Genomic DNA, 24089 nt, shown 5'->3' with positions numbered 1-24089 from the left:
TGGACAAGTGCGAAACGGGCGTGGCACATCAACTGCTTGGAAATGCTAGTAGTCTTCTAAGCAGTGAAAGCTTTCCATTCCGACATATTGAATCATCATGTTCTGATTCGCTCAGACAACATGTCAGTGGTGGGATACATATATCACCAGGGTGCCACTCGATCACCACCAATGACGAGCCTGGCACAAGGCCTCCTCATGTGGAGCGCACGCCATCTCCTCTCCATGTGCGCAACATATGCTCCAGGCCATCTGAACTGCGGTGCGGACATGGCTTTCAAAAGCCACCATCAAACCCAAAAAAGGCTATGTGCCTAAGGTGCTTTCCACACCCTTCAGTACTCAGATAGTGCACCTACAAGCTTTCTCTTCTCCACCATCTAATTCAGATGAGGAGCAGTTAGTGCATTTGTTATGCCCCGTGCATGTCCATCTACAAACAAAGGCTATCACACTGGATCACTGATGTGATTGCCCATGGTTATGAGTCACAGGGCATTAGATGCCCTATTGGCATAAAGGTGCATTCAACTAGAGGCACGGCTTACTCATGGGCATGGACAAATGGGATATCCCTACAGGATATATGTTTTGCAGCAGCATGGTCTTTGCAGAACACGTTCGCAAGGTTTTAGAACATAGACGCGGCGTCCATTGCTTCGCGAGTCCTCTCGGTCTAGAGAGCTATTGTTCCTTCACCCAGTGGGTGAGCATGTCTATACATTGTGATCAATTGAATGCCACTTTGGTGAATTAAAGTACCAATTTCCTTCCGAAACAGCCAATTCTGTACGTTACTGTAAACTTTTGGCTGCCAGTAGTTGTGTTTGTGTGGGTTGAGTTGAGTCATTTCATATTTTACCACCAAAAGTGGAAATTGTCCTTATTTCTGTTATACTGGCTTTTTTACAACGTCACCACAAACTCCCACTCCATGTTCATGTCCATGTACTTTAATAAAATATATATCAGCTATTTAAAAATATTAAAAAATAAAATAAAATAGTTTTACAAAGAATAAGCATCTAGATATTATCAAGGTATTTTTCTGACCAACATATGCATTTAAGTGGGGTGAATTTACATATGCATTCTAGGGATAGAGCAATATACTTGCTCTAACCCTAGATTATTTATTAAAACTGGGACAAATAAATGATAATGTCAGGTTGTGTCACTGCTATAATTATTTTTTTTACAAATAATAATTAGGTTCTGATTAATTTGAGTATATATCAGTCAGTAAAGTCCATTTTATCTACACATAACAGAAATGTATTTCTCAACTAATGCTGTAATTTATACAGGGCCTTCTAACTTGTTACATTACAAAAATATGCATTTTGAAAATTAAGAGAAGGGCCCAAATTATGCAGTTCAATTGCTATTTTGGCTATTTAACTGATGTCTGTATGGCCACATTTTAGATTTCCATGACAAATATCAAGCTATTTATAACCTGTCAGTCACCTCTGACAAAAATAAATAAAAAAGGAGAATGAAAAAAAGTATTCATTTTGCTCAAATATTGTTCCGACCATCTTTTGCACTCAAGGGACCAAAACCTCAATTCTGATATCACTTAATCCACCTTTTATGGACTAAATATGTAGTTTGATATGATTCTTTGAGTTCTCCATATTTAAATCACAATGCTTTATTTTTCACTCTGCAAATTTCTCTAGTAGATGCTATTTTCTTTTTATTAGTACCTTATGTACATCCTTGCACTTTTCAATATACCTTGATAAGGATGTCTCTTGGATCTGTAAAATCAAAAATGTCCAGATGTGGATTTAAAATGTGCCAACAACAAATACGTTCATTACATAGCACACATTTTCTGTCATATCTACCTAAAATAAAGAACAAATACCACAGCTACATCCCAACAAAACACAGTATTTTTTATCCGTTCATAGTACGGTAGTTTTTTGTTTTACATAACCACCATGCTGGTTTTGTGGTTGGACTACTTTTACCATACATTTTCAAACATAAACATAAAACCATTGAATCATAGAACTGATTGAAGTAATTGGACATATTGTGCATACCAATTTCAGAGACAATAGAAAGTGAATTGGGGATCCAAACGGTTTATTTTGTGCCCAGTATAACAAGTTCTGACAATAATAAAAAGTGTCCTAACAATAAGAGCACTGCTGGTGGATTTCACAAAGGAGTTGACTCATGATCCGCTCAGTGAAATCAGTCGAGTCGATTCATTTATCTAGTTTGGCATTAGACAATACAACTGATTTCAACACTAAACCATGTCATTTAAAAGGAGAAAGAGTCATACATGTTTATATGTGGCTTTCATTGAAGTACAATATTTACTGCACATCTCCCAAGACTGCTAAAGAACACATGAGTTGACAGTGGTGTGGTTTCGTACCAGATTTTCACATTGGAAACAACAACACAAGGAAAACAATTTAACACTTGCAGCCACCACTTTTAAAGGGGTAGTTCACCGATAGAGGAAAATTCAGTAATGATTTACTCACCTTCATGTTATTCCAAACCGGTATTTACCATGGAACACAAAAAGAGATGTCACCATCCACTTTCATTGCATAGAAAATTGCACATTGGCATTCTTCAAATTGTCTCCTCAGGTGTTCCTCATGAGGGTTTGGAATGACATGAAAGTTAGGAAATGACAACTGAATTTTCATCCTAGGGCAAAACCAATATGTTTTTCTAAATTAAGCTCAGTCATCCTTTGCCTTCTAGGTAAAAGGAGTGTATCCTCAGAATGTGCATGCAGGAAGAACTCTCATTTTGAGTTCAAACATTCAAAAAAATACTACAAAAAGCTATCCCACAACTCCCTGCTTCAGCTACAGAGATCACAGGAAACGGATGCCTGCTCCAAATTGAACTCCATCACATATCCTGCAGGGAAGTAATAAAGTTAAAGTGAGGTCATTAATAATTTAACACCAATACAAACAGACTAAGAACAATACTTTGCCAAAGGCTTTATTTTGGCTGTGTTTAAGTAGTAGATGTGTATTTTTACCTGTCTCCACTTTGAACACTCATGGGGAAGCAGTAATTGAGTTCAAGTCTAGCAATATTTCCTAGACGTAAAATTATTCCTGCCCCATATGACCAACGGATACACTCTGCTAGCTTCTGCAGATGTGCGCGTGGTCCCTCTCCTAAATAAATAACAATACACATGGATGAAAAGTGTCAAACTGAAGTTTCCATGCATCAACAGCGTCACTATGTGGCCGAGAGGCCTCTCTACACATGCATTCAGTCAAGGATTAAAGACAACTGGATTTCCTTAGTAAAATCAAATGGTCTACACACAACATTTCAACCTTAGAGGGTTTACTAACTAGGGGAAATACTCACCGTAGTTGAGGTTGCAAAGGTTTCCAGCATTGAGGAAGAAGTGAGTTCTGAAGAGGTCAGCCAAGCCGCCCTTGGTCGAGCGGAAGGGGAGGGGTGTGTACAGGTGGAGGCCACTGGCCCAATATGCTTCCCCACCCAGATAATCACCTGATCAGGTAAGGTCACCCAGATGTCAAGGTATCATACCAGGAACAAAACATAAAATAAGATTACAAGGACATACTATTCAACAATATATTTTTTGCAATTAATTGTGAAATGGGGACCATTTATAGCCATGTACCTTCACTCTGGGGCCCAATACTGTACATGCCGAAACCTCTTACACTAGTTGGACCACCCAGATAGAACCTGCCAGAAACAATCAAACACTATACAGTCAAATGTGTACAAATGTAAATTCAGTCCCTAGCTTTAATACTACTAATCTAAGAGAAAAAAAAAATACTCTTTAACACTGTATATCCTTTGACACAATGTCTAAAATACAATCCCAAAAACACACCTGTCAGCAATGGAGGTAGGCTGACTTGTAAGTGGATAGATCATCCCACCCCACAGAGATGCAGATAGCACCTATAAGAGAAACAGGCATTATTACTTATTAAGTCCAATTAACTATATTTATGTCTAGAAGATCACAAATATTACATCAAATCATCACAAAAATTCCTTGAGAGTTCAAAAAAAGTATACATTAAGCAAGACTACATACAGAGCCCCAGATAAAAGGTTTGTTGAGTTGTAGCTCAAAGTCCTCCTTGAGAAAACTGGCATCTCCACCGGTGTATCCTGCCAATTCCTAAACCAACAGAGCAAACAACTATTGTAGTCAGTACAGGGAATTACAAAGCAAAGTAATGTTACTTGGGGAAACACCAAACTGCTGTTGATATGTTTTGGGCTGATGTTCAAGCCCACATACCTGGTTGATTCGTAGTAAGGCACCTCTTCGGGGCAAGATCGCTGAGTTTCTGGTGTCTATTACCATGGTGTGCTAGTATAAGACAAGAACAGGGATATTTGATGAGCTCAATCATTAGTCTTAAATAGGAGTTTTCAAAGTATTAAACAATAAGCCCCCCACCCCTCTGAGCAAATTTAAAGACTTTGTATTTTCCTCTAGTGTTATATTATCAAAATGCATCATTCAGGCATTGGAGCAATTTACCAATGATGATCAATAACCTTGAATTCAGTCTGACAGACTCATTCAGCAATGCATCATACACTGGTGTGTCATTAATGGCTATACATATTTATGTTAATAATATTTGTATAAAATCGTTTTGTTTTGTTTTTTATCCCCTTTTCTCCCCAATTTGGAATGCCCAATGCCCACTACTTAGTAGGTCCTTGTGGTGGCACGGTTACTCCGGTTGCCTCCGCCTCTAAGACAATCTGCATGACACCACAGAGACTCACAGCATGTGGAGACTCATGCTACTCTCCACACACAACTTACCACGTGCCCCGTTGAGAGAGAGAACCACTAATCGCGACCACAATGATGTTACCCCATGTGTCTCTACCCTTCCTTGCAACCGGGACAATTTAGTTGCTTAGGAGACCTGACTGCAGTCACACAGCACACCCTGGATTCGAACTCGCAACTCCAGAGGTGGTAGTCACGTCAATACTCGCTGAGCTACCCAGGCCCCCCAGTATTTTGCATCTTCTGCATTTTGTATAAACATGCATGTATGTCCATATGACAACAGGATTACTAAAAACAGTTTTTAGCCTGAATTTTTTCTAAACTCGCACCAAATGAGCCAGTCTACGTCTCTATGTGAAACTTACTAACAGGGCCGTTTCGAACTATAAGTGGTTTAAGCGACTGCTTAGGGACCCGAGCCACCAGGGGACACCACGAAGCAGGGTCGATTTTTTTAAAATTTACAAAAAGCTGCAAGTAAGTCTCATGCAAATGTAATGGCTCAATTAGACAGTTATAGGGGGCCCCCTTGTAAGCCAACCCACTGGTAAGAAATGAATAAGCCAGCTACCTGGCGTTTATCGTTGTCATGCATTAAACTGCAACAATAGTTAGCTAATGATTTGCAGTGGTGTCTGATTTTAAAAGGTACATGTTTTCAGACATTTCTGCAAGCTATATATCTAAGGAGTACACAATACTATTGTCACAATAGACCGTTTTATGTAGATAATATATTCCAATTTTAAGTTAATATATTCAATTTTTTTGAATATCCAAGTAGGATTTCGCTTAGGGCCCCCATATGCTCAGAAAAGGCCCTGATCACTGATCTATAATCAGAGTTGAAACTGCACTTGTCACAAACAAGCGGTACATGGAATTGCTCTTGCTCTTTATAACGCCATATAGCTACAATGTATTAAGATGGACTTTGGTCCATTAAGCTATTAATTTTCACGTCTTCACAATACATTTTTATTGTTTTTATGTATCTTTTGGTTTTACTTGTAGTTTTCAATCTCCGTGCCTCCCCTGACATTCTCTGACGCCTCCCAATTTGAAAACCGTGGGTCTAAAACCATGGAACCAAAAGTGTCTTGAGTTAAGGCTGATGGAGGAAAGCTTACAGAAAGGGCGGATTTTAGGGTGTGGCCACTTTCCTCTCTCACAGCAAAGGAGGCACTTCGGGCCAGACATCCAAGTTCTCGCCACACACCCTCCCATTTCAGAGTGTGATCTGTCATCCACAGAGGGAACTGAAAGACACATATTGCATTAAACCATTGCTTATAAAGTATAGGCTTGTTAATCATTTAAAGTGAAAACTGAGGTCACTTAGCTCAGTTTTTGTCCTTACATTCAGTTCTGTAGAAACGCCCCTGTCGGTTTCTTTTAGAGAGCTCCATGGAAACTGGCCAGTGACTTTGTACAGGTTCAGAGCAAAGCTTCATAAAGGAAAGAATTCAGAGATGTGTAAAATTCCAGCTGTTGGACAGATAATCCCACCCCAAACTCACAAAACTGAATTAGCCAATGCTGCAACATACATATTGCTTACTTATAGTGTCTCTGTATTTTAAGCTGGGATGAGAGACAGCATTTTAACATCGAAACAAATTACACACATCACATTTTTAAGTGATTTACTTTAAAAAGTTTAGCCTACTTGCGTTCATAATAACCCGGCTGAGGTTTGAAAAAAGATAGGCCATAGGATGTCTCTTTAGTGCCATATGAGAATTGGAAGGTGAGTCTCTCTCCACGACCAAAAATGTTTGGAAGCTTAATACCCAGTACCTTTGCAGGAATAAACACAAAAATACACACAATGACACTGAAAATCTAACGAATAATAAAACTACAATCCACACTGACTCAAAAGTGTGGATTAATAACACCATTGAGCCAAAGAGAAATCGTATCAATGATGATAAATTAGTGTGACAGCTTGACTGGTATTATATGAGAGCTGGGGTGTGTGTGTTAGTATTATGGTTCTCACCATACTGCCTTCATTATTTCCAACCAAGGTGTTGTAACTTCCAGTTAGACGTTTTAGCTCAGTAACCTCAAAAGTAACATTGAGCCCATTTGGCAGCGCATCCGCTCCTAAAGAGTACATTAGAATGACAGCAATTTACAACAAATAGTGGGGATGAATGTTTTACATAGATTATTCCTCTATGAAGTTAATAGAAAATGTCTGTGTATAAAGAAGCATTTGATTAAATTGCAATAAGCCACTTGATGGAGAAATATTCCTCCCTGAACTTGTAATTCACCTGCATACACACTACCAATATAATAATGACACTGGCAATAAAAAGACTGAACTTTGGACCCATTAGTTTTGCCTTCTTTATGAGTGGATAAATTAACTGATGTCAAACTATATTCTTCAGTACAGCTGTTTGCCTTAACCTTAACATTGCAAATGCAATTTCTAAGTATTCCATTCAACCCATTCTACACAATAGATCTCTTTAAATGTCAAAGAACTTTGTTCGACAACATATTTCATCAAAAAAGCACACGTATTTTGTTGGCTAGACAAAGCCAACATACTGTTATTTTACAGACATGGTTTAGTTTTTCTTTTCAAAATCCCAAAACCAAGACCAACATTTCTGACTGTAACTCATCCTAGAGCTTTCAAGCTACATCCACCAAACTTGGTACAGATCTGCAGACTTTTCTGACTCAAGTCAGGTTTCTATGCCTTTTCAAACTGATCAGATTTACACTTTGCACACAAAAAAGCAGGCAAACAAAAATCCCCAAAATCCCCAAAATCCCATACACTTACATTAATGGAATGGTCAAAACGAGCCAAGACTTTTCAAACTCTAACTGTCAAAAATAAACAAGGCCTTAAATCTGCTTAAACTGTCTCTCTCTTTTTCTTGCCATTTATCTATCTGTAACCTTCAAACTTTTTTTTTTTTTAATTAGTGTTAAACTATCAAACAAGGCTTTGTCAAGCCAACATCAAAGTTTGTTTTGACAAGTATTACCCATCTATTACAATATCTCAATATAAGCATGATCAACTGTCTGCATATAAACAAACGTTATGGATTTGTTACCTTCTGAGATGTCAATCACCACCTCCACGTCTTTAAATATGCCCAGACAAAGTAACCTCTGTCTGGCCTCATGGGATTTCCTCATCACCTGCAAAAACACTGGGTTTGTAATCTTTTCTCATAATAACCAATCTAAACTAAACACATCGACCCGGTCAACTCACTTACTTCAACCAGGTTCCTGGCAGTGAAGACATCAGAGATCTCATAGCCCAAGTAATCCTCTTTAGTTCTACCTAGACCTGCAATGTTCACATTCTGCACAACAACCTAGATGAAAACAGAGATGACACAGTGTGTGACTGCAGATTCAGACTGCAGATATATGCAATAACAATATGCAACACAGTGCCAGTTACAGGGTTAGTTTCCCCAAAAATAAAAAATCTGTTGCAATTTGTTCACCCTCATGTTATTCCAAACCCATTTGACTTTCTTTCTTCCGTGGAACACAAGAGGAGAAACTTTAAAGAATGCTGACATGGGGTCTGGGTAGCTCAGCGAGTACTGATGCTAAATACCACCCCTGGAGTCCTGAGTTCGAATCCAGGGTGTGCTGAGTGACTCCAGTCAGGTCTCCTAAGCAATCAAATTGGCCCAGTTGCTAGGGAGGGTAGAGTCAAATGGGGTAACCTCCTCAAGATTGCGATGAAGTGGTTCTCGCTCTCAATGGAGTGTGTTGTAAGTTGAGCACGGATCGTGGAGAGTAGCATGAGCCTCCATATCCCGTGAGTCTCCGTGGTGTTATGCACAACGAGCCACGTAATAAGATGCACGGCTTGACTGTCTCAGAAGCGTAGGCAACTGAGACTGGTCCTCCACCACTCAGATTGAGGTGAGTAACCGCACCACCACAAGGACCTAGTAAGTATTGGGAATTTGGCATTCCAAATTGGGGATACAAAAAAGAATGCTGACGCAGCTATTTTTAGGCTGTCAGTATCATACATTCAGCATAATATCTCATGATGTGCTTTTATGGCAGAAAGTCATACAAGTGTGGAACAACATAAGAGTGAGAAAGTTATGACAGAATGTAATTTTTTCTGTGAATTATGCCTTTAATCGAGATGCCTAAACAGCTAGTGCAAATCATTTTATAGTTACCCCTAATATTAAGTACTTTGGCCATGGTACAGTGATGATATAAGTTGGTAATAGCAAGGTGCTTTAATATATACTATAGTACTGAATGACTACTACATTGATGTACCATTACATTTACATGGTACTCCAAAGTACTTTAAATTATACCATAGCATAACCATGCAATATGCATGCAAAATCATGATACTATAATGGTGGATTTCCAAAAACCCTGCTAGTACATTGGTGATTTTTTTCAGTGTAAAACAATTTAAAAGAAGTCAAAACACTTTAGAACACAACTTACATCTTTATTTTCTAAAATCTCTTGTTTAGTTTCTTGCACAGCCTCCATCACTTCTATCTCCTCTGGGTTGACGCCCCGGTCTCGCCCATACATGGGGTAAGAATCCATACTCTACAATAGAAATAAATAAATAATAACAACGTCTATATATTTCACACAGGTATATTCACATACTGCCCATTGGAACATTCCTAAGAGTCCATTGTGCATGTACCCTTCTTTATAAATGCATCGAGACAAAACAAGCAAGATATCCAGCACAATAAATCTGAACACAAGGTCACTGACAAGCCCAGCATATGTCGCCAAGAATATTTAAGAAAGCAATTACCCTCGCATGCACAGTCCCCATTTTAATGTGCAACAATATCCTAAACGCGATGAAGCTGACGGTGCCGTGGGAATGTAAAATATCGAACTTAATACGAAGCAGTGAACCCAACCCCCTTCAAGGAGGACGCCATGACAAGCAACCCTTTCGCGAAGCAGAATTCTGATTGGCTAGACTAGTTTGACGTTGTGTAAAATGGGCGGTCCCCCTCCCAGACCTGTGAAGAGGGCAAATGTTAAAGCAGAGATCTATGAATGGAGCGTAGTTATTCAATTGATTTGCAATTCACACTATTACGTCACATTTTTGTAGTTAAAGTGTAGTTTTGTAAACTCAGGCCCGTACACAAGTGGCGTACATAAGCCATTTCGTTGGTTTACAATGTCCGCCTGATGATTCATCACTTACAAAAAAATAACTATGGTAACTCTTTGGGTTGACATAATGGAAACGGACCATGTTACTAGAATGGTAATATTGAAATATATTGGAATACAACGGTATTCAGGTATCATGGCATTACAATCTGATTCTACTTTCGCCAGCAGAGGGCAGTAGGCCTATATCATCTCTAGTGGTTTGTCGTTTTCATCACGAGCAGCCTAGCCAATCTTAAAGATGAAACCAATCTCTGGTAAAATCTCTTTTACCGATTTGTATTTATCTGTGTGTGTGTGTGTGTGTGTGTGTGTGTGTGTGTGTGTGTGTGTGTGTGTGTGTGTGTGTGTGTGTGTGTGTGTGTGCGGGTGTGCGCGCGCGCACGCGTGTGTGTTTTATGCCTTAGTGATTAGATTGATCCGAACTATTACGAAGTTTCAGAATGTTAAAATCTCAATTTAAAGGGCAATTATCTAACATATGCCTGTATTAGAAAGTTTAAATATTTAGATTTTTGATATTTACTTTGATATATAGCATGCTGCGGAATAATCATATAGATACACAACTTAACCACTACATAGGCCTACATCTATCTATCTATCTATCTGTCTGTCTGTCTGTCTGTCGGTCTGTCTGTCGGTCGGTCGGTCGGTCGGTCGGTCGGTCGGTCTGTCTGTCTATCAATCCAATATTGGTTATTTTTCTTTGTATTATTTACACTTTTGTTTTTTGTGAACACTGCTCATAGACGTCAATATTTTTTTCCTGTTGTATTGCCACTGTAATCAGTATACAGATAGGTACATGCTTATATAGATAAACGCAAAGGCCTCTCTCTCTCTCTCTCTCTCTCTCTCTCTCTCTCTCTCTCTCTCTCTCTCTCTCTCTCCTTCCTCCTCCCATGTCCTCCTCAAATGTGTGCAAACCAATCAGCGGGCGTCGCGAGGTTTCTAGCTCTCGTGCTCTTTCTGCCAGCAGCAGTAGAAACGCTCCTCTTATCAAAGAAACGCACAACTGGAGAAGTCCATTCACCCTCACAGTCTCTTAACCATGGGTCCTGCCTGCTTTTACTGGGACGTCTGTTTGTTTTTCCTCCTCATAAATGCTTTCGATGCCATGGGAAATGTTGGAGTCGCAGGTAAGTGTTCCCCTTGTCTCTCTTCATCATTTTACTTTTCATTGAAACTTTTAACACCTGATACATATCAGAGGTTGCATTATATTTGCCAACCATTTTAATGTGACTATAATTTGCAATGCATTCTGTATTATTCATTAACCTGTAATTGCATTCATCTAATTACTTTCTTGTGCATTCCAAGTTACACTCTGATTTAAATCTTGGAATCATTATTGACAAATAACAACTGAAAATAGCATGTTGAAATATTTCTCTATGACAAATGCGTCTGGTTTAACGCACAGCATTGCGCGTGATAGTCTTTAAGGATAGATTTTGTTGGGGTCGCTGCAGGCTCCCATGTGGACTATATGAACATGAACCGCCCTTATGGGGTCGATCTGGGGGGCTTATCGACCACTCACTCCTCCGCTGCCATCAATACGCATTGTGTCTCTCCGTAATTAATGCCCCAAAAAGTCAATAATGAGACAAATATTAAAACAGATTGCCGGTTATTTTAAACCAGGACACGATTTAAGATTTCGAGGCACATGTGTTCAAGTTAAACACACGCTTGCAAATAAAAGCCCCGCTTATATATAACTCATCTCCAAAAGAGAATAAGTTCACTGGAGTTTTCGCCATTGCGCGCTAGTGGACTTTTGGCTCACCAGGTTTTGAGTGATTTCAAATGGGAATTATTTAATCACATAATGAAGTGTTAAAATGCTCAAGCAAAGAGATCACTGTATTTTTGTGTATATATGCTGTGGGGTTGGATGATCTATTCTTTTAAAGGTTTAACCAGAGGAGCGCACCGTTGCGCACATTCCTTAGATGGATTCTGCGACCTTTTGCCACACATGTGCGTAAAGTTTAAGATAGTCTGTTTAGGACATGCCTGAGGTTACAATTGTTAAAAAGACAGAGAAATGGGAAGAAACCTGTAATTTGGGGCAAGTTTTGTGGCACTACGGTTGCAGCGTTGATGTTATACATCAATATGCAATTAAATCACCTAATGGTTTATTATGTTACAGATCTCACAGATTTTTAAGAGAGCTGTCCAGCAAATTACACATTCATTCATTCATTCATTTGCATTTAGCCTCAGACATGAGTCATTTCTGCTGAACACAAATAAATTAGGCTTTAATATATCAGTGATATTTTCCATTGTGACAATTTTGGTCTGATATTTTTGTTCTGTTGAATTCTGAAACTACCTGTCAATATCCAAACCAGCAATAAGAGGAAAGCAGCTGGTGTCAGACCAGCAACAAAAGCAACCCTTACCACACCCTTATTTGCTTGTCAGACACAATATTGATTTTTCATAAAAGTCTAAATACATCTAATTTGTTCGATTGTGTGCTCAGATGAGAAGTTTTTCTGTTTTCCCAAAAATACCATTCCCATAAAATGCCATAAAGCATGCTCTTCTGTATGAGTGTTATTCATGTATGAAAGACAAAAGTGTGAACAGCAGGATTGGTGTTATGACTATTCATTGTTTTATCATTTGTACTGCATTAATTAAAATAACATAAGACGCTGACGTTTAGAGAGGCGGTATGTTTATTTGTTAATGAAAAACTGTTTTACTGGCATTACTACCTTGATGCACTCTCAAAAATAAAGCTTCTTCAATGATCTTTGCAGCACCTGGGGTTCAGAAAAGAACCGTTTTTTTTTTTTATGTAACTTGAAAAGGTTATCTTATGACATGAGGTTGTAAACCCCTTTTTCGGAACCATTAATTTTAAGTGTATTTTGACTATTTGTGTTGGGCTATTTATTTTGCATTGCTAAATTAAAAAAAAAGTGTCACATTTCTAGAGAGAAAAATCTCTTTGTTATGTCAGTCTAGATTTTCCTCTCTCTGATATGACATTCAGTACATTTACATGCACTTTAAAAGTTAGATTTCCATTAGACTAAAACTGTCATTTTAAACGCTTCAGTCCGACTGAAAAGTGACATCTATTTAGATCCTGGATGTGTGAAGTAGCATTTAGCTGAGTCTTGTCCCATGTGATAACCCCACAGATGCTGATGAGTGCTCGGAAGCTACAGACGACTGTCACATCGACGCTCTGTGCCAGAACACTCCAAAGTCCTTCAAGTGCATCTGCAAAACTGGATACAAGGGAGATGGCAAGCACTGCGAAGGTGGGCAACTAGATCTCTCTCTCTCCCTCCCACTTTTTCTGAAAATCTCAGACAGTTTCACTCATTCCCTCCCTGTTCGCCCGTCTCTCACTGTTTCACACACGCACACACTCTGATCAAGTCATCCAGCTGTTCTTTAGCTCCTGCTGTGGGTCTTAATTAGTCAGAAGAAAGTGCAGAGTGAGGATGAGAGGTGCTGGGAGGGCAAAACCTGCTCCAGCCTTGACACCTCCTTCTTCTGTTCTGCCTGTGAGCACAGCACAGCTGGAGCCAAAGCACACACAGTCAGAGCAAATGACACACAGTCAATGTGAGTGCAAATCTCGACGCAAATACCCTGGACATTACAGCTCTCATCTGTACACTGACACATATGTCTGTTGTGCATGCATAGGATATGCTTTTGAGCATATGCTCACAGGAGTGCCATAATGGTGGGGAAGTTTGGGATGATTTTAAGGGCCCTGGACAGACAGATGGCCCAGCAGAAGAACCCTTGCCCGCTGCATGCTTTCCCTGAATGATGTTGTGTTAAATGGCCAAAAATCCCAAAAAGCACTTTTTAAGCGCTAAATGCACTTCCCATTTTGCACTGGACATGTCATAAACCAGGCTTGACTAAAGAGTATAGCACAGACTACAAAACCTGAACTAAACTGAGACTTTTCTACTTTAAAGCACTACTTTATGGAAAATGTTAAAAATCTCATAAGGCCAGACATGTTTTTAATGAAAGCAGTTTTAGTTATAGATTTCAAATGTAATTATGGACCAAGATATCAGTTTTTCACCTGTATAAAATCTGTTCTGTTCTAATACTTTTTGATTATATTGGGAAAATATTATTTTGTTTGCCTTCAGATGTCTTAAATTAAAGAGATGACTTAAATCTACATTTAAAATAACAACAAAAAAAAATCCAATATTATCTTTAGAAACACAATTACTCACTAAAATGACATTCATACATTTACAGTTTCTCAATCGCTTTGGCTATTATTTTAAACAGTCTTAAAGTTCTCTGAACTGTAAGTGCAGTCGTCACAACTGTTTTATGGGACGTCACAACTCTATTGCATGTCTGCAAAATGTAGTAACTCACCCAAAACGTTTAATTCATGCTTCAAAAATAGTTATTGTTTCACCAAAGTTTATTTTTTTTGTCATCGTGTGAGCTGTACTGGTCAAAATGTTTAGATATTTTTTCACCATGGCAGTCAACCCTGGAAATGTTTGTTATATACTAATTTTATTTTTGTTCTACTTTTTTGTTGACACTGACTGCTTATTGTACTATACAAGAATCCCAGTTTTGTCTTGCTGAATGTTATTGTGTATCACACTGAGCTTTTTAGATGCCGATTTCAACAGCAGGTCAAAGTTTACTGGGAAAAGTCAATACAGTACAATACTGTAGTACACAGAAAAAGGATATGCACATTTGTATGTATACAGTAAATAATTTTTTTTAGCAATGTTACATGTAAACAAAATTCACATTAGCTTGTCCATTTTTACACATTTCTTACATGTAAAGTCATATATAGTGAATAGTTATATATATATATATATATATATATATATATATATATATATATATATATATATATATATATATATATATATATATATGTATATATAGTACATTAGTATTGATCAGCAAGACATGTGCATTTAGTTATTGTTTAAATTGTAGACAATACTTACTCTTTTGCACACATGTGCCAAAACACGTGCAATTTGCTTAAATGAATAAGAAATTCACATGAACATGAAACTAATTGTTATCATTCAAGAATTGAGCCAAAGCGATTGAGAAAATCTGTAATGTTCATGTAAATGTTTTGGTAAAGTTATATCTTGCATTACATTATTTTAGTTAACTTTTCAAACTTAAATAAAACATTTTTGTCTTATTAAATGTTCATGTTTATTTAGTTTGTGCACACTGTTGGGTTAGTTACTACTAATTACATCTTCTACAGTGTAATTAGATTACTGTACTAATTACTCTGTCTGAAAAGTAATTGCATTACTAATTATTAATTACTTTCTAAAACCCTTTTCAACCTCGACCAGATGAAAAATACAAGAATAGACATGAAATTGTTCTTTTAATTCTTTCAAATAAATCATATAAAATAAAATAAATTATTCATGAACTGGCCAACGAATTTAGAAAAACAAAATTTCGATTTTAAATTCACAATTATTTTTTATATAGAATTGTTCTAGAGTCTAGACAGTATTTAGCACAATTACATCAGAAGTAACTGTAAATCAATGAATGAAAATAAGAGTAATCCCTTACTTTCAATGAAAAAGTAATTTAATTACAGTATTTAATTACTTAGTAATGGATTACACCCAACACTGTATGTGCATTATCCAACTTATTATACTACTACTTACCAAATAATTAAGTAAATGGACATGAAATATTGATTAAAGTTGAAATGATTTTATTATGTGTGTAGAAAGAGAGTACAGAGTGATTACAAAATACTTCAAACTAACACATTCAATTAGACATTTGTTAATCAACCAAGCAGGTAGTTAATCTTTTCGTTACCCAGATAAGAATTTGTCTTATGGTTAAGTTAACCCAGGAAGAATGAATGTAAAAACTGTCAATGTTAGAGGCATATTCTTAAATTCATCCAGTTGTCACACATATTTCTCATTTGGCAGTCTGTATATTTACAGCTGCTGTGTTTGAGGATATGAACTACATGGGTGTAAATTTGTTTTTCAGGGTGTGTGTATCAGAGAGGTGAACTGTATATGATGGACATACTTGAAGCAGAGAAACCATCAGGTTGCTCTCTCTCTCTGCTGTTTCCTGTTATTGCACTCTGCGTTCTTCATCTGCGCATTCAAGATTGCTCTTTTTGCCTCTCTCTCCCTGTTTCACCCACATGTGTGGAGCTTGTGTTTCAGGAAGAGGGGAAATGTGCTCTCTACCTATTATGAAACCTGAATCCCATTCTCAATTCCATTAATGAATTAGGTGAATTTGAAATGGTATCGCACCAGAGTTCTCCTCAGCGAGCGCTTGATACTCCCGTCTAAGGCCAGACAGCGTGGGCTACAACAACATCTTTTATTTTCTCTAAGGAAACACAGGGAATGTTCTGGCCTTTTCCTCCCACCTCCAAACCACAGTCTAGATTCACAGGCATTGAGGGTGTCAGTTGCCGTGAATCTGGAGGGCTACACTTTTTTAACCAGGGTACAAAATGAAGTCTTTGCCACACCTGACTATGCCTAGTGACTAGATAGATTGTACAGGCCATAAATATTTCTTACCAGCCATGAAGCTGTATTATGCATTATTTATACAAAACAAAGCCCCTAAAATATAATCATTATTGCCCAAAAAGTGGAGGGGACAAACGTGTTGAAGTAACACCTTTTTTTTAGCAGGGGGCAGTAAGAGAACCTCCAGCTGCATGGGCAATGCTCAGCTGTACAGACAACAAACCACCACAATGGGAGAAAGGTGCCCCAAGTTGTTCCTGGCAGGCTTCTCAGCCTTAAGCCAAGCGTACACTACACAACTTGCAGTCTGCACTCTCTTGCTTTCTATTGTGGTGGTGAGCACAATACAGGACTGTATTGCATCAACCTCACAACCATTCGTCCCCAACTGAGGCCATGCAAACATTAAGATGTGTTTTGGGTGATCCGATCACAAATATACAAATGTTTTTTTATGCAATTAGTTTGATTAATTAATCGGCATGTCATGTAATTACTTCGATTAAAATTTTTAATCTATTAAATGTTACTACTAGTGACAAGCACCGCAGGTCATTGTATCACTTTAAACATCATATATGAACTAGTCTTCTACTTCTACTTGGAGCTTTATCCTCTCTCTCTCTCTGTCTGTCTCTCTTCTGAGTGGGCATTCCGTCCACAGTGTAATGTGGTGTAATATGGTAAGGGAAGGGGGGTTGTTTTGTCTGAAGCAAAGAGCCCATTAAACCCCCCATAACCCACCCTCTAATTAAAGACTGGCATGTTTGGCTTTGAAGGAAATTAAGAAAACACTTGCTACACTCTAATGTTGTCATGTTGTTTGTCTGCACTCAACGATCAGGAAACTTAATGGAGATGTTTATGTATCAACTTTTTCTCAGATGTTTCTCTTTAAAATAATTTGGAGGAATAAAAGTAGACCCCAATGAGACAAATGTTGCCATACTGTAAGAGTAAAAAGCTATTAAATGAGCAAGGATAGCTTAGCACTGATAATTTGATCATGGAGAAATTTGATGAGAAATGTTTGTGTTCATTTTGAGAATGACTTTTAATTGGTCCTGGAATAATGCGTAAGAATGGGTTTTCAATATATAAACTGGCGGCCAAAAGTTTGGAATAATGTATTGATTTTGCTCTTATTGATAGAAATTGGTACTTTTATTCAGCAAAGTGACATTTAACTGATCACAACATATAGTCAGGATATTAATAACATGGAAAATTACTATAAAAATTGAAAAAAAATAAATACATAAATGTTCAGAACTACTTAAACTACTAAAAAATCCTCCATGTGCTGCAATGACAGCTTTGTAGATCTTTAGCATTCTAGCTGTCAGTTTGTCCAGATACTCAGGTGACATTTCATCCACGCTTCCTGCAGCACTTGCCATAGATGTGTTTGTCTTGTATGGCACTTCTCACACACCTTACAGTCTAGCTGATCCCACAAAATGGGGGTTAAGATCCATAACACTCTTATCCAATTATCTGTTGTCCAATGTCTGATTCTTTGCCCTCTCAAACCTTTTCTTTTTGTTTTTCTGTTTCAAAAGTTGCTTTTTATTGTCAATTCTTCCCATAATGCTGCACCCCTGAGTCTTCACTTTACTGTTGTTCATGAAACTGGTGTTGAGCGGGTAGAATTCAATGAAGTCGTCAGCTGAGGACATGTGAGGCATCTCTTTCTCAAACTAGAGACTCTGATGTACTTATCCTCTTGTTTAGTTGTACATCTGGACTTCCACATCTCTTTCTGTCCTTGTTAGACCTTTGTATGAAATCTTCATTTTTTTCAACAATTTCAAGCATTGTACAGCCTTCAAAACAATGATTGACTGATGAGTTTCTAGAGAAAGCTGTTTCTTTTTTGCCATTTTTGGCCTAATATTGACCTTAAGACATGCCAGTCTATTACATACTGAGGCAACTAAAAAACAAGACATTTGACACAGAACATTTTTAAAAATTGAATGTGTTGGAAGCAGGAAAAATGGGCAAGTGTAAGGATCTGAGTGACTTTCAAGGGCCAAATTGTGATGGGTAAATGACTGGGTCAGAGCAGCTCGAAAATGGCAGGTTTTGTGGGATGTTCCCGGTATGCAGTGGTTAGTGCCTACCAAAAGTGGTCCAAGGAAAGACAACCGGTGAACCGGTGAGAGGGTCATGGGCGCCAAAGGCTCATTGATGCGCGTGGCGAGCGAAGGTTAGCCTGTCTGGTCCGATCCCATAGAAGAGCTACTGTAGCACAAATTGCCGGAAAAACGTAATGCTGGCCATGATAGAAAGATGTCAGAACACACAGTGCATCGCAGCTTGCTGCGTATGGGGCTGTGTAGCCGCAGACTGATCAGAGTGCCCATGCTGACCCCTGTCTACCACCGACAGCACCTACAATGGGCATGTGAGCGTCAGATCTGGACCATGGAGCAATGGAAGAAGGTGGCTTGGTCTGATGAATCACGTTTTCTTTTAGATCATGTGGACGAACCTGGTGCAGGTGCATCATTTACCTGGGGAAGAGATGGTAGCAGGATGCACCATGGGAAGAAGGCAGGCCGGCAGAGGCTGTGTGATGCTCTGGGCAGTGTTCTGCTGGGAAACCTTGGGTCCTGGCATTCATGTGGATGTTACTATGACACGTACCACCTACCTACAGATTGTTGCAGACCACTTACATCCCTTCATGTCAACGGTATTCCCTGATGGCAGTCGCCTCTTTCAGACGGATAATGTGCCCTACCACACTGAAAAAATTATCAGGAATGGTTTGTGAAACACGACAATGAGTTCAAGGTGTTGACTTGGCCTCCAATTTCCCCAAATCTCATTCCGATTGAGCATGGAGGCCCCACCTCACAACTTACAGGACTTAAAGGATCTACTGCTAACATATTGGTGCCAGATAACACAGGACGCCTTCAGAGGTCTTGTGGAGTCCATGCCTTGACATGACAGTGCTGTTTTGGTGGCATGAGAGGGACCTACTCGATATTAGCCAGGTGGTTGAAATGACAAAAAAACAAAAAACTTATTCTAATTTGCATATCGAAAATGAAGCCTATTTTTAAGGCCATTAAGGTATTTTACATTAATTCAACAAGGGCATTTTTTTAAATTTTATTTCAGAAGCATAGAAGTAAACCCTTTGTACTGTACTGATTTGAAAAAAGAAAACATTGCACAACAGCATATTTTTTACTGTAAATTTCCAGCGAGTAATTATACGAGAAGAGGAACACTCCAACATCACAACAGATTTTTTGAAGTGTTTATGAATTCTTCTGCTTGTAATTGTGTCTTATAAATTCAGATTGTAAATGCGTCTTCTCTTTTAGTGAACCTGAACACAGATATGACAGTTTCTTCTGAAAGATTGCTGGGTTCTGAGTATGCCAGAATCAGTCTATAAGTCTCTCAGTACTGTAATTGTTAATTCCGGTCTAGATTCTTGTGTTCTTAAATACATATTTGTGTGTCTCTTTCTCAATTTTCGCCAAAAGAGAAAATGTGCGCATTGCTTATATTTGCTTTATCAAGATGCACTTTTATAGTTATGGTTTCAACGCTCATAGCTCAAGACTCAGATGCAAACAGTGAGATGCAAAGTATCTTTCTAAAGCATTTGTACATAGACCAACAATTCAAAAGCAGAGCAGATGAAATGCAAGAGTGCAATATTTATGAAAGGCCCCTTAGAAAGTAGCTGCTGATGTAGACAGCAGAAAGTGAGGCAGTTCACTACTGTAGGTAGGTTTTGGAGCAAAGCTTCTCATGAGTTAACTGAATGATGACTCACCAATGTGCAGTGCATTATTGATTTTTCATTATTGTAGGGAGCTACTGTATATATATAATTTAAGCTCACACCTGAAAGTATTTCTAATATAATTTCCTACACTAGACAGCATAATGGAATTATAATGCCGTTAAACCCAGAGGGAAGGTTTATATAATGTTGAGGGAGCATAAGATGTTATGACATTGCATTTTCTTGGAAACCCTATTGGATTTTATTGACCGGGTTATTGATGAGTTGATGAGATTCGTAAGTGGGCAGAGCATGAAAGGGAACCCCCATTCCACACAGATCACAAAGCCCCCATGATGCCAGAACAAAGAGTGATTCATTCACTGTTGTTGTTTATTTAAAGGGGTGGAGTAAGTGATTAGGCATAGCCTTTAAATGTGACCAATGGACCAGTCAGTATAAAATAAAGTATAGATAAGTGCATTGTCTGTCTATCTTAGCTTTCTTTTTGTATCTCTTTCTCTTACTCTCCATTGCTTTTTATCTCTGTGAAACAGGTTAGTTGATTGTCGCAGTTTAAAAGTGCCCCAGTCTCTTGGAGGGTGTGGATATATAGTGTTGTGTGTGTGTAATTGAATTTCCAAGTCTGTGTTAATATGCTTGAATGAGAATGCAATGGAAAAGGTGGTGGGGTGGAGGGAGGGTGTGGGGTGGTTATAAGGAGGAGACAGATAAATGGAGTGAGAGAAGAAGGTGTCGGTCCATTAGTAGGCCATTGTCTGCCTGGTGTCTGCTGACTCGTCACAGAACTGCCGATGCTCTGATTGGCTGGCTGAATGTGCCCACCGTTCATCATAGACTCTCCCCTCAAAGGTACTTCAGATTCCTTGCTGCCTTATATGATGCCACACACACGCACATATATCTACACATAGACACACCCAGTAAAACGGCTTAAAAACATAATGGCATTTAAATCTATTGAAGAAATTCTTATTTGTATTGATGTTTATTAGGTGCTATTTTAGACACTTGCATTGCCTATGACAACTCACATTTGCCCTGTAACTTATAAGAATGTCCTACAACACAAGGGAGGAATATCTCATTTCGGTACTGTGGCCTAGACTGCTGTGTAAGACTAACAGCAAAAAGCCATGACAATCCTAGGGTGTTCTGGGATGTTGCTAGGGCGTTGCTAGGTGGTTTCTATGGGGTTTTTGGTGGTTGCTAAGTATTTACTTACTGGCCCAAGGCCTTTCCCAATTCTTTAATATTTTGGTCCCTAGATATGATTCAAGTCAGTCCCACAGTGCAAGTCTGAGAGATTTTTTTGTTGCCCATTTTATCATACCGACTTCCTGGATACAAAAAGTGTGAGCAATAGTCAGGGCTCTACAAAATGTTAAACCAAATATTTAAGTTTGCTTGGAATAAAAACATAATTTTCTGTTCAAATTAATTACAAGACATGCCAATTAAATTAAAATGAATTTAAATCAAATTAATCGCAATTAATCACATATTTAAATATTTGCAGAGAATTTCTCCCAAATAACACAATTAATTTAATATATAATGATTCAATAATTATAAATATAATTTAAATAAATAAAATGCATTACATTATTCTTTGCAGACGAATAAAGCATTGATAAACCATGCAAATGGTGGCTTTAAAAATAAATGTATTGTTTATTTCCATATAATTGATCTTAAGCCTATCATTGGCCTACAGTCCACAGCAGAATAGCCAAAAACTGTACTCAAGTAAAAGTACAATTACTTTAAAAAAAAAAAATAATAAATATCCAATTATAAGAGTACTCAAGTAGTGAGTATCTTGTTAATTTCACAAATGACATAATAGACATTAACTCCACTATATTCCATTACATAATATTTAACATGTATTACATAATTATTATTATTATTATTAATAATGGAAATTCTGTCATCATTCACCATCATGTTGTTCCAAACCCCTATGGCTTTCTTTCTTCCATGCAACATAATAAGGAGATATTAGACAGAATGTTTGTTTGAGTCACTTTTTACTTTCAATGAATGTGTATTTTTTTCTGTATATTTTGAAAGTGAATGGTGACTGAGACTGTCAGTCTCTAACATTCTGTCTAACATCTATTGTGTTCCACAGAATACAGAAGGCCATACAGGTTTGGAACAAAATGAGGGTAGGTAAATGATGACAGAATATTAAATTATGGCTGAGCTATCACTTTAAAGGTAATGTTCACCCAAGTTCAAAACATAATTTACTCACCCTCATGCCATCCCAGATATGTATGACTTCCTCTGCAGAACACAAATTAAGATTTTAAGGTCTGTAGGTCAGTACAATGCAAGTGAATGGGTGCCAAAATTTTGATGCTCCAAAAAGCACATAAAGGCAGTATAAATGTTATCCATAAGATTCCAGTAGTTAAATCTATATCTTCATAAGTGATATGATAGTGGTCATCCGGGCATTTTTCTTGCTTACCATGAATACTATGGATTCTGACATACTACTTCACTTGCATACTGTTTTTTGGCATACTGTATAGTAGGGAAGTATGTATATTCAGACATAGTGATTGATTTAACCACTGGAGTCTTATGGATTACTTTTATGTTGACTTATTTTCTTTTTTATTTAAAATGTTGGAACCCATTCACTTGCATTTTATGGACCAAAAGAGCTGAAAAATTCTTCTAAAAATCTTCAATTGTGTTCAGCAGATGAAAGAAAGTCATACACATCTGGGATTGCATGAGGGTGAGTAAATAATGAGAATTGTAATTTTTGGGTGAACTATCCCTTTAAGGGCTCTTGTCAGATCTGGATGAATTTGTCAATAAGAAGAGAGGTTTGGAAACCTTTTTAGTAATTATTGCGGTGAAAACGTGAAAATATCCCACAGAAACATTATAGGTAATGCTGAAATATAAACCAAAGCAAGATCATGCTTTATTAATGCACACTTTCGGTATTTCATTACTTTTAAAGTCCTGCATGGATTCTTCTTTCAGTGTAGTTACAGTTTTCATTGTCGAAGAATTTAGATAATTCTGTACAGCAGTACCGCCGCTCTCTAAATGCAGAGTACGCAGCCTGTGTAGGGCACCAACCCCAGTCGCGGAACACTCGCTGTGTCTGCAACCGCCCCCTATCCACTATATAGTGCACTAATTTGGGTGTCTGCCATTTTGTATGAGTGTCTGAATTCTGAGTGAGCCACTCGTTCCCCACTTTTGTTCACTCATTCTTACCCACAATGCATTCTAATTTTTTTGTGTAGATTCAGTGTACACTCGACAATGCTTAATTGCCCATAATGCACCACGGAGAAGTAAATGTAGTGCGTTACTACCCACCTCTGCTTTCCAAGAGAATTTATTATAAGTGCTTTTATAAGGACACATCAATGCACACATATGTCAGACGCACTCTTTTGGAGCGTCTTTGGTTACGTTGCATCATGAACACAACGTTTTTGTTGTTGTGTCAAGTTAAATGTAGTTTGAAACTTAAAAACATGTTTAGGGATCCCTGCATTTGGAGCTGTGCTATGTCCAGCTGTGTTTGAATGCAAGAACATATTTTCATCTTGTGCTGTTGCTAGGTTCAAGCAAGCTTGATTGTGCTTTGTTCTCTGGAGTTTTGCTTACTGCCCCCGGCTGAAAACACGTGGTGCTTCAAGCTTGAATTCCTCCAATGGTAAGAATATTGCTTACTACAATCCAGGAACATGATTAAATGCCTTAG

General features: G+C 38.0%; 2 protein-coding genes across 3 annotated transcripts in view; one reads left to right on the top strand and one right to left on the bottom strand.

Annotated features, from left to right (window-relative positions):
• Nucleotides 1–2079: 2079 nt before the first annotated feature.
• LOC127639005 (sorting and assembly machinery component 50 homolog B) lies at nucleotides 2080–9771 on the bottom strand. Its single transcript, XM_052120803.1, has 15 exons — nucleotides 9627–9771; nucleotides 9296–9406; nucleotides 8071–8172; nucleotides 7903–7990; nucleotides 6819–6925; nucleotides 6483–6613; nucleotides 6174–6261; nucleotides 5944–6072; nucleotides 4301–4372; nucleotides 4091–4177; nucleotides 3881–3951; nucleotides 3659–3726; nucleotides 3376–3522; nucleotides 3032–3173; nucleotides 2080–2904 (listed from the first exon to the last, which is right to left on the bottom strand). The coding sequence occupies exons 1-15, from the start codon at nucleotides 9645–9647 to the stop codon at nucleotides 2859–2861; spliced, it is 1410 nt and encodes a 469-aa protein (XP_051976763.1). The 5' UTR covers nucleotides 9648–9771; the 3' UTR covers nucleotides 2080–2858.
• Nucleotides 9772–11002: 1231 nt separating this feature from the next.
• The window catches only part of LOC127639164 (signal peptide, CUB and EGF-like domain-containing protein 1), a 101738-nt gene continuing 88651 nt past the window's right edge, over nucleotides 11003–24089 (top strand). For both annotated transcript variants that reach the window (XM_052121043.1, XM_052121042.1), the window contains exons 1-2: nucleotides 11003–11145; nucleotides 13180–13302. In XM_052121043.1, coding sequence (XP_051977003.1) covers nucleotides 11058–11145; nucleotides 13180–13302 — 211 coding nt within the window. In that variant the 5' untranslated portion in view covers nucleotides 11003–11057. The remainder of the gene's footprint in view (nucleotides 11146–13179; nucleotides 13303–24089) is intronic.

This window comes from Xyrauchen texanus, chromosome 47 (genome assembly GCF_025860055.1).
Source record: "Xyrauchen texanus isolate HMW12.3.18 chromosome 47, RBS_HiC_50CHRs, whole genome shotgun sequence".
Classification (NCBI taxonomy): domain Eukaryota; kingdom Metazoa; phylum Chordata; class Actinopteri; order Cypriniformes; family Catostomidae; genus Xyrauchen; species Xyrauchen texanus.
This window is presented reverse-complemented; position numbering and strand designations above follow the sequence as displayed.

Excerpts from the sequence above, each read along its gene's own strand:
- LOC127639005 (XM_052120803.1), bottom strand. The coding sequence starts at position 9,647 with ATGGGGACTGTGCATGCGAGG. Across the intron at positions 4,373-5,943 it reads CCCTAAAATCCGCCCTTTCT|CACACCATGGTAATAGACAC; the intron begins GTAAGCTTTCCT and ends GTCTTATACTAG. Across the intron at positions 3,523-3,658 it reads TATTGGGCCCCAGAGTGAAG|GTGATTATCTGGGTGGGGAA; the intron begins GTACATGGCTAT and ends TTACCTGATCAG.